The 14,776-nt window shown below is 42.0% G+C and overlaps 1 protein-coding gene across 1 annotated transcript; it reads right to left on the bottom strand.

Moving 5' to 3' along the window:
* Window positions 1–4,332: 4,332 nt before the first annotated feature.
* On the bottom strand, window positions 4,333–10,126 carry sirt5 (sirtuin 5). Its single transcript, XM_079158531.1, has 10 exons — window positions 9,990–10,126; window positions 9,403–9,497; window positions 9,102–9,235; window positions 8,582–8,811; window positions 7,929–8,012; window positions 6,930–6,983; window positions 6,708–6,831; window positions 5,981–6,096; window positions 4,543–5,889; window positions 4,333–4,409 (listed from the first exon to the last, which is right to left on the bottom strand). Exons 2-9 carry the CDS (start codon window positions 9,485–9,487, stop codon window positions 5,817–5,819), a joined length of 900 nt encoding a protein of 299 aa, XP_079014657.1. The 5' UTR covers window positions 9,488–9,497; window positions 9,990–10,126; the 3' UTR covers window positions 4,333–4,409; window positions 4,543–5,816.
* Window positions 10,127–14,776: the final 4,650 nt, after the last annotated feature.

Raw genomic sequence — 14,776 nt, 5'->3', positions numbered from 1 at the left:
GTTACTGAACAGACAAGCAGCCCTGACATAATATCACCTTATTAAGTTGTTTTGGCAGACGGTTGCCTACTTTTCCAGAAGACACAAAGTAACATTATCATCCCATTGAAGTCGTGTTTGTGTCTAACTTATATAGTTAGTAATATAAGTCCAATATTCACTCTCCTTTTAGCTCTGGTTTGGTCTCCACCAACTCCTGAGAATTTTTTTTTGCTGCTACATGCTCCGTTTTCTTGACCAGCTAGTTTCTAACTGTTTGGTGCTGAGCAGGTAGTGTACGGTAGGTTTATCAGAGCTTGTTTAGTGAAAACACTGAGACTGAAGAGACATGAAACTATGAGCTTTAAGAGGCTAAAAAGGTCGTCAGAGCTGCAGCCAAGAAATCCTCAGCCCTTCATTATTACTAATCAAACCCTATAAAAGCCTTTTGGATCATCTGACAAAGCTTTAACAAGGTTTTTTTGCCGATGAAAGGTTTTGGAGATAAATGTCTGTGTACGTGCAGAGGCCCATGCACCACTTTACTGCCCAGCAGTGTGAGAAATGATGTGGGAAGTGTGTATACAGTAACAGTGCTGCAGGCTTCCCTCTGCTGAGGCGCTACACACATCTTAGTTCCCACAGTAACACATTAACACTCAACTCTACCATGGTGGAGCCAGTAAACAAAATATGTGAGTGTGTGTGTGTGTGTGCGTGCCCGTGTGTGTGTGTGCTCCCAAGCTTCAATCTTTATGGGGAACAATCTGATTGTTAGATATCATAAGTGAGGACGAGCGAGGACATTTTTGGAAAGGTGGAACATTTTTGAACACGACTTTGGACTCTTAACAACATTTGAGAAAATTGGTATCAATCTGGAACGTTTTTACAAAGTGAGACATTTTCTGTAAATTAGGACAAATTGAGGACATTTTGGAACCTGTAGGGATATTTGTGAAAAAAGAGGACGTTTTGCAAAATGTTTAAATAGTGGGGACATTTTGACAACTTCTCTGGTCCTCACCTCTTCAAAGTGCCATTTGGGGGATAAAGAATTGTTCAGGTTAGTGCGACAGAGTGCTGACAATCACAAACATGTTTTCACACATTCACACATTTAAGTACAAATGTGTGTGTATGAAGATTTGACTATAGTTGCATGCACACAAACATTAAGACATGCACTGACCACTTTCCCTGAGGCTGACATGAAACTGTAACTCTAAAGTTTTCAAAGTGATGAACAATGACTCAAGATGACAACTTCCTCAAACTTTCTATCCGCGCCGAAACACAAGGTTCTCACAAGAAGAGAAATCGAAGAAACACACTGCAGGTCCTCTGGCTATAAAGTTGTGTTTTCTCTCCAGAAGGAAGAAAGTATAAGTCTTCTAGAGTGTGAATTAAAAATCAATAGTGCTGAGAGTTGCAGGTATGTTGGAGGAATCAAAGTTGATTAACTTTCACAGTTTGCCAAACGAATGAATAAAATATGATGCTCCAGTTTGAGAGGAAGGTGGGAAAGATTCTCTAATTGGCATTTCTGTCAGCTGAACGAGAAGTTGTAGGGAGACAAATTATTCACACACACACACACACACACACACACACACACACACACACACACACACACACACACACACTCACATACTGTACATTTAATCAAGTTGGTCCAGGAGGCAACCCATGGTCTTGGCACAAGCTACGTCCTTGGCTATGTGGATAAATGAACATCTACATGTATTAAAATTGGACAGAACTTCTCCGTGCAGTCAATTGCTTTTTAAAATACGACTCTATATATACCGATTTCCACAACTTTATTCATGACCCACCGTGACTTCGCATCTTATTTTCTCTCCTTTTAACGACCCTAATAGCTACAGAAATACAGAAAGTCAAACATGCAGCCTGAGGTGATAATTCTGAACAAATACGAATGAAATATTTTTCAAATGTTTGCACATAATAAAGCTGACAAACTTCTTGGAAATCAGCTACACTGCCTCCATCCTCCAAGTCATACAGCCACTCGCAGACACACGGACAAACACAAGCCCCCTGTCAGTCACATGTGGGCGCACGGCTCATAAAGCTGGTGGTGTGGGGGGGGGTTAACCGTACTGACGTGGTTGCTGCACACTGACACAGTGACGGACAGATTTACCGTAACCTCACACCGGCTTCTCTTCATTGCAACACTTGTTTTAACCCCCCACCATGGTGTACATCTGACTGACTGACATATGGGGAAGAAGTATTCAGGTCCTTCACTTAAAGCCCCTATGTGACACATATACATATACTGTATATATATATATATATATATATATACATAGCATCTTTCAAATCATTCTGGTGGTGTGAAAGTTCGAGAAATATCAGACAATCATGGTGAAAGAAGGTGCAGGTTGTGTTTTTTAGCCTGTCATTCTGGCTGTTCACATGGTGTGCTGTCTGCCATTGAGTCTATTTTTTTTCTACCACTATAGGGTCAAGGTCAGACACTTGTAAATCATTCAGATAAAAGCCGCAAGAAAATGTAGAAATACCAAAATGTAAAACAGTATTGCATTACATGTAAATGTCCTGCATTTAAAAAAAAGGCTGAACATTGAATCTTCATTGGAGACCTCATGCTTTAGTAGGTGAGACGAAGAAGTCCAAATAATCAGGCTGAAAAAAGTTGAGAGCAGCTCCACTTTGATTTGATGTGTAACTGGCTTCCTTTTCAAATGTAGAAATGTTGCTGTCGCTCTTAGTGTGAACACAGCATTACACCTCATTGTATTATACCCAAAGCTATGGCCCTGTTTCAGCATCAAATACATCACATTAAGAGAGAGGCAGTTTATAGGACCTTTAAGTTAAATAGAGTATAAATAGATTGATCGGCTAAATTTGGCCTACATAAAGAGAGGTCTCATTGAGAACAAATATTGTTTCATCCCTTTTTATTGTTAGAGACGATATCAAAGTGTGGTTGAAGCACAACACGGAAACTGGTTCTCCTCGCTTTGACAACTTTCTGATGTGATGAAATTACAAATGGTTGTTTGAACAAACCAAAACGGGCCCTTGGTGCAATGTCACAACTAGAAACAATGATTCAGTTTGTAGCGTTTTCAATTCAGGCTTAGGGATACAAACATACAGACATTCACTAAATTCTCACGCTACTGAAGGAAAGATTTTGACATTTTAACCTATTTTTTTCCTGACAGTTAAGTGAGAAGATTGATACCATACTCATGTATGTACAATAAATACAAAGCTACTGGTTAGCTTGTCTGTAAGAATCACAATTTGTGTTTTTTAAGGGGTTATGTACAGAACTTTTTCTTTAAAATGTAAACAACCTCCCAAAATGGCAACAATTGCGCGTGAATAGGCTTCTTCCGGCTGATGAGGGCGGTGTGTTTATAGGATAAAGAACTTGTATTTTTGATCCATTACACTCTGACCTACATTTTTCCTTTGCTTTTCTTTTTCACCTTATTGCTGTCTCTCTCATGTAGCCTCTCGCTGTCAGACTGGCCTATCTGCCACTACAACTCAGATTGGTGTGAAATCGCCGCCTAACAGGCGGGAAATTGGCTCTGTTATTTTTGGAGCAGAGTCATAGGGGACCGTCGGACCATCATCCTCTCTCTAATGAGCAGGTGATGGAGGCGTCTCAAACATCGCACACATGGCAGATGTACAGATGAGAGCGGAGACGGAAAAGATCTCCGCAAAAGCGGTGAATGAGGGAACTTAGAAAAGAAAGGATGAGATGGTGCGAGAAGATTACTGGTCGCTTATATGAATATCTCCATCAGATTAGCCGAATATTAATAACCTCTGCTGACAAATGAGCGTTTACAGAGCTGGACTCGGTCTGTGCGTTTGTGCTGAGACGATGGAAGTCTGGGTGGGTGGTGGGGGGTTATGTCAGGAAGAATACCATCTTTAGCCAAATCCCAACACGGTCTCTATCACAGAAGCTAGAGCAGTGGTTCCCAAGCTTGTCTTTGTGTGATGCACCCCCACAGCTTTGTCAGATATATCAAGCACCCCTCATCGAGCCCCCCAGTCATGTTTAACATCATTTAAAAGCATGTTAAAGGAAAGGTTCACATTTTTTTTCAAATCCGACTGAAAACAAAAGTGAAAGATGACATTTGACTGTCATGAGGAAACGTCTAATGAACAGCGGTCTCCTGTGTTTAGGTATGATGTGTTGTTGACCTTCTCCCTATGCAGACTTTCATACTCTTAAGTTATGATGGTGACACTTGTTGTCCTTTTACTTGAGTGAGGTTTTGAATGCAGGACTTTTACTTGCATTGCTACTTAAGTAAAGGTTCAGAGTGCTTCTTCCACCGCTGGTCTTCTGTGCAGTCAGCCAGCCGATCGTAGCTGGTCATGATTTGGTCATTGCGGCACTGAAAATACATACAGATCATCACATCAATTTCTAATCCTATGTGTTTATTTTGCTCACCAACAAAAATGTGTTGATATTATATATTACCAAATCTTGATTTATATTTTGTATACTTCACAGTCTTTCCTTACAGTCCGTGGTTCCCAACCAGGGGTTGTTGGTTGTGGCCGGGCATTAAAGTGTCATGCTCAATCCCACCTTTAGCCAAAGCTGAAAAACGCCTACAAGAGAGCACATATAGAGGAGTGTACAGTCGATACACACTTCTACCATCACCAGTATTAAAGGTTGATCCTTTCTGATGCAGAACGTTTATTCTATTTATTCTAGATACATGCATGCATGCACGGATTCTGAGGACGCTCTGCAGGGACACTCTTCAGGTTATACGAGGATACATTTATTCATGTCACAGGAATATGCCGTTTCAATCATCTCTGAGCCTCAACATACATGAAACAAACCCCTCACCTCCTCCTGACTGGCTGCGGGAACGCAGTGTCACTGGTTTCCCCGGTTTAGCTGGAGCTTACTCATGCCCACTGGATGGCATCAAACACAGTATTCATGACGGTTCATAAATTCACACAACACTGAATTGAAACACACAAACACACACACACACACACACACACACACAGCCCAAATCCCAGGCAGAGCCCACAGATCCTGTGGAAGGAGTCTATTTTTCTCTCCCATCTGGAGGCGCATTAGCTTACACAGCAGTAGCTAAACACTGCCCCCTACCGCCTGACAATCAGCATTCACTCAATGCAAAAGGAGTGATAAAGTCAGCCTATATGTGATCGTATCCGATTCAGAATCAGTCATGTATGCGTACGCATATGGTTTTTGACCCCGGTTTACACATTGCTCTCAACGTACATACATGGAATTTAATATTTAATCCATAGTCCATATGCGATTCATTTGTCTCACTAGCTTTTATACAGAGCAGTTAATCATTCTGCAATGGCTCATGGACAAGTTTCACAATTAGAACTCTTCACTTCGGTGTTTGCAGCAGTCAGCACAGAGCACTGGTGTGATTTGGCATCATAGCGATATCTGCTACAATGTTACATCGTCAATGTTAAAAAAAAAGAGAAGAAAATCCTTGAAAGAAATTAAATCATTCAAATCTGTCACCATCTGCTAATTAAAGACAGAAGCCACAAAGACAAAATGCATCAACTTAAAATAAATGTGTGTGTGTAACTATTGATAATTTAGTCTACTTACATGTCATTGTATGTTTTATCCGCGTTAGCGTGAACAAGCGATTTCTCTTTTGTCCTTACTTTTCATGAACCCCATCACCACACTGTTCATTACATTCAACCCATTCTTTGTGGTGTCCTCCAGTGTTAGACAGTCTGTTCTGTGTGCAGCTGATGTCCAGGACTCATGTTTGTTCGGTCTCGTGGCGTTCCAGCGCGGGGGGTAACGTGGTCCCACAGGGGCCGTGGAAGTGGAACCTCAAAGAGAAAAGAAATGTTGACATGACACAAATGAGTGACGATTAACGATGCACACGTACCGAGTGTGTGACAGTAAAATGAGACATACTTGAAGCGCATGGTGGCCGGTGTGTTTTCCATGTTGAATTCGGCCACTGGGACACCTCTGGCTGCCACCTGAGGAGCAAACATGGCTGCTGGATACACGATGGATGAAGTGCCAACCTGTAGAGTGAGATTTGAATCGAAAATGTAAATAAATGAGTAAATAACTTGACGCGTTACTTTAACGCTTTAATGCAGATCCTGTTTGCATTTGCACACTCCAGTCGATGTTTTGCACATTCCATCCTCTTCGTGTTAAACATTGAACAGCTCTTTATCTTTCAACAAATATATTTTACACATTTTTTTAATTTAAATCTTCCTTTTTATATTTAAGATTCTGAAGATGCAGTACTTTATTATTTTTTCTTCTTCTCTTGCTCTGTTTAATGTGACCGTTGGATGTTACCAATGAGAGATGGTAAAAGAACAGAAAGCTTCAAAAGAGAATATGTCTATATTAATATAATGAATGATTTATGTATTGGTTTAGTACGATAGTGATGCTGTCAACGGAACATTCTTTACTTTTATACAGTACTACATTTAAATACCATGCAGCTTATATATCAAACATTTATGCAATTTTTAATCAGGGTGGATGTAAAAATGGCCACTTCATTGGTGAATTTGGCAGTAGTATTTTTGCACTTTATGATTTGGGTTGGGAAACTGTACGTACACAACAAACACACACACACACACACACACACACACACAGATACACGCACCACCAGACAGAGGTCACAGCTGTCCAACACTTTCTCTGCGCGTGTCAGGATGTCGGAGTCCAGAGTCTCTCCAAACCAAACCACAGCTGGTCTCAGGAGACCGTGACAGCCTTCGTGCTCACACCTGAAACACACACACACACACACACACACTTTGTCAAAACAAATAAACTCAATTGAAAAGAGCAGTGCACTAAAAGAGAAGATGAGTGTGTGACTTACCTGGGCAGCTGCTGAACTGGGATCTGGGCATCATTTGTGTCCGGGTCCGGAGCTCTGAGGAGGCAGTTTGGTAAAAAGACGTTAGATGACTCTAAAATAGCCCAAAAACTAAACCGTAGTGATACTTTAGCCATGAATGTGTGTATTCCACCAAATGTTTTGATTGAGCGTTAAGGCAGTGAGACATTCATATCACCTGAAGATTTAATCAGAATCACTGTTAACAGTCCGGTCAGATCAGTTTTAACATCAGTGATTCTGATACTCGTGATTCATTTTAGCACAGGACTTCCGTCATTGTGTCCACAGCAGAGACTACATTGATTCATGGAACATTTCAGCTATTAAAAAAACATCGCTTTTAAATGTCAGATAAGTGACGGAGTGACATTTCACTTCGGTCACAGACTTTCCTTGTCAACGCGTCATCGGGTGTCATTTAGCTGATCACATCTGACAGACTGAAACAGGCTTTTTTTTTTTCCTCTGGCATTTTGTGCTCAAATGAATATGATCAATATCTCATTCTTTACTGTTTTATTACCGATTTATAATACTTATTTTTGATCTTGTTTTTTATTATGTCTCTTGTTTGCACTATCCACTATGCTGCTGTAATCCTGTAAATGTCCCCACTGTGGGACTAATAAAGGATTATCTTATCTTATCTCTTCAAACACATTTGCATTGTGACTCTACCAGGGCTTGTATGTTGTGTTGTTAATGTGTGTGTTTTTTTTGGGGGGGGGGGGTTTATACCTGAAACTTGTCGTCTCTTGTCGTAATTTCTGTACAGTTCATTTTCGCATTACTTTAGGCAGCATGTGTTTTCCTGCCAGTGTCCTTTGTTAGCTTTGACATTTTTGTTACATTTGTTCAAATGAACAAAATATTTATTTTAGTTTATTCCTTGCATGTGCTTCCCATATTCGTTATGGTCTCTGAGCCGGGCCGTGAGATCACATTGTTGAGGTAAAATAGTCCAGATGACGCTCTTACCCTTTGCCCTCGAGAGCGGCACAGATGGGGCTCTTGTAGTTGTCCGCTTCATGACCACAGCTCATACAGCGGGTTCTAAACAGACTTCCTGGATCAACAATACCAGAGGTAATAGATTAGTGCTGAAACGAATAGTCAATCGATTAGTCGGAAGACAGAAAATTAATAAACAACTATTCTAACAACTGATTCATTGTTTTGTGTTATAAATCAAATATTTACAAGTCCCAGTTTCTCCAGTCTGGAGATGTACATATATATGAATCATAAAAAAACTCATTTATAAACATTTTCCTACTTATATGACATTTTATGGACTAACCAATTAATCAACTATTGAAGATTGATCAGCGGATCAATCGGTAATGAAAATAATCAAGTGTGCAGATGGAAGGACAAATGATGATTCTCTCAATCAATTAATAGGGCCTGTAAAATGTCTAAATATAGTGATAAGTGCCCATCAGTTTGCTGTGGAATGTGTGATGCCATCAAATTTCCTGTTTTGTCTGACCAACAAGGAAGAGCAGCAAAGCTGGAGAAATCGAATGTTTGTCATGTTTGCTTGAAAACATACTTTTGTATTCTTGGTCGAGTACTAGAATAGTTACGAGTAGCTCACTAGATCCATGCTGGCATTCAGTGAATTCTACTTGCCGTGGAGTTCCAGGAGGTTTTTGGATCCGGCGCGGCGGTGGAGCTCGTCGATGTTTTGAGTGATGACTGTAACCGTACGTCCCTGTTTGCTCAGTCGCTCCTCACACTCCGCGATGGCCAGGTGGGCCGGGTTGGGATTTTTTGTGAGCATGACCTCGCGTCGGTGATGGTAAAACTCCCAAACACGCGAGGGATCCCCGGAGAAGGCCTCTGGGGTGGCAAGTTTCTAAAAGATGAAAACGTGACAAATGGCCATTAATACTGACAAAGGTCAGTGCTGATTGAAAAGAAGTTCAGCTCCTTTTTGCTGTTGTAAGTTGAGACTACATAAACTCCAACACTGTCAATAGAAGACACCACAGACTCATCTGCACAGCACCAGTGCTGTCGTATTGAAATTCATTATACTGTCAGGTGTTTACACCACAATCACATGAATGAAGGAGAACTACATAGCAGAAACACCGCTCATTGTAATGCAATACAGTTCAGTAATATAACAATATGCTTGCATACCTGTGCTTGCCATATTCTCCAGTAGCCTCCTGCTCCTCTGAAGGTGGGGACTCCACTCTCTGCACTCACCCCTGCTCCCGTGATGATGGCGATGTTCTTGGCCTCGGAGAAAATCTTCCTGAGTGCTGCCAGGTCTGCAGATAAACATGTCCATGCACACACACACACACACACACGCGCGCGCGCGCGCACGCAAAATGACACAAAATGAAGGCTCATGAATTTGTGGGTGACTAATATAACAATTGCTCATCAGGATAAGGAAATAACAGAAGCAGGGACTGTAAAGAATGTAGACTACCTGAACTGGGTCTGGCCATGTCTTTCAGGTGGGCACGCAGGTGAGAGTTTATTGAGCCTCTACAGGAGAGCTGGCGCACAATCATTGGCTTGAGGCTACATAGGGAAGATACATATGACATTCTTCACAACGTAAACAGCTCAGTTTAAGACCTGGGGCTAGCTTGCAGTGTGGTGGTCTATGCTCGGTGCAGCGCTATAGAGCTAAGATCATCTGAGTAAACACAAACAAGCACAGAGCTAGCCTGTGTTTCGGTTTCGATTTTGCGACCGTGTTAACTGGCGACTTCATTGTAGTTAATAACTATGACATAAGCAAGGGAATTAGTGTGATTAATTTAGTGGTACAGTCATATTACGATAGTTTTCCTGCACAATAACACTCAGCTTCCATTAGTCGTAGTTAGCTTTAGTCTGTCGTTAGCAGCCTGTCAGCAGGTTAAAGTGAAGTTAGCTAGCACACTAACAAGTTAGCGCTGGTGTCCAAAGAAACAGCAACGACCTCACCAGCGTCACATTAGGTTGTGAAGATCACGTAACGGGTCCATATAGATGTATGTATGTAGATCTGTGGTTCGCTGACGTTACCTGGAGCCTGGGCCGTCAGCTGGAGGAAGCAGGAACTCAGTCGGTGTTTTCTGTCACACACCAGCTCAGCTGCTGTGCTTAGTGGGTTGGTTTGGCTGTGATAAAGTGAGCCTATGAAGAGGATCAGCGAGGTAAATGGCAACCATTACAAAATGTAGATATGACCAGCAGAGGGAGCATTTGTACTACAGTGGTATTTTTTTTACTGTATGCGTATTTGTGTGGCACTGGCCCTTTAAGAGACGTCACCGTGGTTAGAAAATACAGCTTCTTGTTCTTTTGAACTATTTCAGGTCATAACAACGAGCTGTAACCAACATTTAATTTATTTGATGGGGTGCCTTATTTACTTGTGTCCATAGTCACCAGTGGAGGAAAGAGTACTCGTCTCTTTTACTTTTTGTTTGTTTGTAACGAAGCAATAAAGTCTAGAAATACTGTGTTTCAAGTAATAGTTCTGCATTCCAAATGTTGCTTAAAGTACAAAATAATAAAAGTACTGGCCCATTTCAGAATAATGTTTATTAGCTTATTGATCATCATTTTTGATGTATTAATAAGTGCATTAATGTTGCAGCTGGTAAAGGTGTGGCTTATAAATACAATTTACATTGCCAAGTAGTTTATCAATTTCACCAAGGAACCATTAAAGTCTTATCTGAACTGATGATGATGTTACATAATTTATTTAGTGATCACATTGTGTATTGAATCCGCGAAATAACTAAAGTAATCGAAGAAATGTAGTCGAGTAAAGGTACAATATTGCCCCTGCAGCAGAAAATGTAAAGTAAAATAAAGTTCCTAAAATAAAAAAAAACCTGTAGTTAAGTACAGTTTACTTAGTAAATGTATATTACAATTTGCTAAAGTTCATAGCTGCCAATAATGAAACAGTCCAAATGTACTTTACTGTCCCTCTGTTGTGCTTTCTTACTGAAATAATAGTGCACCATTGAACCCATTGACAAACGTTTTATTTTCCCTTCTCCACTAGAGGTCAGCATTGGCTTAATTGGGTATGAAGCACAACGTTAACGTCACAATATATTGTGATGTTTTTACTATAATGATCCTGTTTTTGCCTGAGACTAACAGATTGATTACTTTATGTGGTCGCAATATATCCCATTGCAGTGTTACAGCAGCCAGGTCACTCTAACGAATGAGGCAGATAATAATAATATATGAATCGGTTGACATGAGACTTTGCTAACACTATATCCATTTCATTTTTGCAATACTCAAGTGCTATTTCAACTGGGTAAGGCGGTGCCAAAACCAAAAGCTTGCATCCTTTTCTGCAATTTAGGGAATATCATAATGATCTTCGTGTTTATTACTAAAAGTGATTTAAATGCCTTTTTTTATGTGCAATGTAGTTCCTGAACCTTAAGTGCTACAATAAATGATTATTTACATTATCAATGTATGTGTGGATTATTGTTTTATGATGAATCTGTTAAATGTTCTGTTGATTACATGTCAAATTGATAAAATGCTATCACAAGTTCCCCAACGAGTCATTTTCAAACTGCTTATTTTGTTGAACAACTAGTCTGAAATCCAAATATATTAGTTGCAAATATATAAATCAGAGAAAAGAAACAAATCATAACATTTAAGAAGCTTGATTGTTTTTGCCTGATGAATGCCATTTTAATCAATTACCAGCTTTGTCGTTAATTCATTTTCTGTCAGTTGATTAAGTAAATCATTGACTAATTATGTCAACCTCCTCCTAACGCAAGAGAGTTTAAATTGAGGGATTGGTGTGAACTATTGCTTTTCATTGGCCACTGTGTTCTTAACGTGGAGTTAGAACTTGAGCTGGTGGAACTGATTTACAGGCAAAGAAAGGAACAGAAGCAAGCTCATTAATCCATCTCCTTCTCTCTCTCTCTCTCTCTCTCTCTCTCACACACACACACACACACTCTCTCTCTCACACTCGCTCTCACACTCTCTCCCCCCCCTCCCACCCTCCATCCCCATCACAATAGCCAGCCCCCCCCCCCCCCCCTTCCACACCGTCTGCCCGGGCCGGTGCACGAGTGGCTGCTGCGGCGCCGAATCTCTCGCAGTCCCGCCGGTCTCCCCAGTGGACGCTACCCGGTCGGCCGAACATGGCGGCGGCCTCGGAGGAGGAGGTAGACCGCAGACCGATCCGGAGGGTCCGGTCCAAGAGTGACACGCCTTACATCAACGAGGCGAGGATCTCTCTGCACCTGGAGACAGGTATGGCAGCCGACCGGTGACACGGATTGCTCATACCGCTTCATGTCTGGGTGTGTGTTTGCAGCCTCCAACAGGGGAATCGGCGTTCGCTGCGGGAGAAATTTCCTCGTCGTTTTAACGGTAGTTCCCACGCACCAGCATGACTTTGGGCTTTCATTGTGCAGCTCCGACGGTACCCATGGTGCTCAGCTGCACCTGGGTGTGTGGTGACCACACAGTGACTCACGCACCGAGATGGAGGAGCGGGAATGCATTTGCCACATTAGGCTGGCTTTTATTCCAAATATACATGTGATACACGGTCTGCAAGGCACGGCTTGGTACGGGAAACTTAATGATGCCCACAGGGTGAATGATTGCTTTTTTTGCTCCAACCAGACTCCGCCTTGATTGTCGGCTGCAGTGAAACGCTGTGCGAACTTGGCCGCCTCTGGCTAGTCATTGAAAATGCAGAATATTTTAGCATTTTGGAGAATGGGGCTGAGGAATGGATGCTCCGGCATGCGGAGTCCACGTCAGGTGCGGTGGCTTAATCCCAGTGTGTGTGTGTGTGTGTGTGTGTGTGTGTGTGTGTGTGTGTGTGTGTGTGTGTGCACGAGAACAGGGGAGATAAGTTACTGTTTCCTTTGTTGCCATGGTCACGATGGTACGATGGCACGAACCCTGGATTATGGACCTCATGGTGCGAATTGGCAGCTTAATGTTCATTTTTTGTGTCTTCTTTATTTTAGAATAAGCTCGTTCTCCTGTGAAAATCCCTCCTCATCCCTGAGGGAGGCTGCTTTAATACCACATCAGTGCGGAGCTGTCCACCCCCCCTCGGTGCTGAAATGCCACCGAGCAGAATATAGGCAGAACATAGATTTTCACGCAAATGGCATTGCCTCTATTGGTGATCATCCACATTACATATATGAGAGGGCTTCTTTTTTTCTTTTTTTTTAAATTGTGTTCGACCCTCCCCCAGAATTTTCCGATGTGACAAATCCCAGTCACATGGTGCGCGTGGCAGTCTAGGCTTGACTCAAGCCTACATTTTCAATTTTGGACAGATGACAACGGTAGAAAAAATTCCCCTGCAGGGCTATTGTTCTGCTTTGTCTTTATTCCCCACCACTGTGTTCTTAAACACGCAGCATCCAATACCTGGGTCAGTAATTGTCTCTATGCTGATTTAGCACTGCTATTCTAATGCAAAGGTTAGTGAGTATGCATACCATTGTTTTTCGCCTCGAGCGAAGGTGAGACATGTATGTAAATAAACAGCCTTACATAAATCTTAATGAGATCAGGAACTATCCCCCTTGCTTTAGACCTTTATGACTCACGGTGCTCTGACCCACCTACTCATAATCTCTCTCTCAGCTGCCCTCTCTCTGGCCCTCAACAGTCTTCCTCTCCATTTTGTTTCCCGTTAAACGCAGCACCTCCTCTTCGCGAGATTAGCCGAGCCGAGCCGATATGAGCAACACTATTCTTTCTTGGAGCTTTGTGTCAGGCTTTCCATCAGGCATGGCTTGAATCTGAAGGAGGTGGGGGTGGAGGAGGGGGAAGGGGGTGCTACTGCTCGTGGCTATTAGCTGAAAACAGAGCGGGCAGACTGCAGCTGCATGAGGCTGGTGTGGCATCATCAGGAATCCAGCAGGCACTGCCAGCTGTGATCTTCACACCTTATTCTTGAACCATGAAGCATTCCTGCTTCTCTTTCCTCCCCCCCCCCCCCCTAAACAGAAATGCTTTGGTCTAATCTCATATATCTTTCAGCCATCTGCTCACCCACTCGCCTGCTTCCCATTTACTTCACGTTTGTGTGTTTAGCTGCTGTGATTTTGCATAAATCCAGCCCACTCTTTTCTTTGATGTGATGTGTGTCACAATTCATATGTGACAAATATCCATGATGCTATCTTCAGTGTGCATGCGTGGTATGCATGCTTGCCCGGTGAACACGAGTGTGTGTGTGTGTGTGTGTGCGTGTGTGTGTGTGTGGGAGGCTGAATGGATATGAGTATTGGATTTAGTAGAATCATCACTCTGCTCTTGTTGTGCTCTTGGCCTCCATTGACCTGCTTTGTCAGTATTAGAAACAGTTCGGGGAGAATACATATATGAAACATAAAACATGAATGCAGATCTTGAAGTCTGCTGAATCTAATGTGCAGAGAAACTTGAACCTTAATGTAGCCTTCACAATTCCCCTGAAGTGGCTTTGTAGTAGACATAGTTTCCGTATCCCACATACATTCTTTATCTACTTGTTTTGTCTCTTCATTGGAGCTCTATTTTGAACATTTTACTGAGTAAAATATTTATAATTAGCACTAAAACAATTTTAAAAGGAGGAGGACTTGGTGAATGAATGGGTCCAAATAGAAGGTGACTTAGATGTGCCAGATTGCTTTTCATTTCCCAACATGTTCCACTTTCTTCACCAGCTACTCTCGTCTCTAACTTTTTCCGTCCAGTGTTTGGTGCTGGGCCGGTAGTACGGAAGTTGTATGCTGAAAACAGCTGCTAGAAACAAAGCTGAGGTCTGCTGTAGAACCAAA

Source organism: Pholis gunnellus (assembly GCF_910591455.1).
Source record: "Pholis gunnellus genome assembly, chromosome: 4".
NCBI lineage: Eukaryota > Metazoa > Chordata > Actinopteri > Perciformes > Pholidae > Pholis > Pholis gunnellus.
This window is presented reverse-complemented; position numbering and strand designations above follow the sequence as displayed.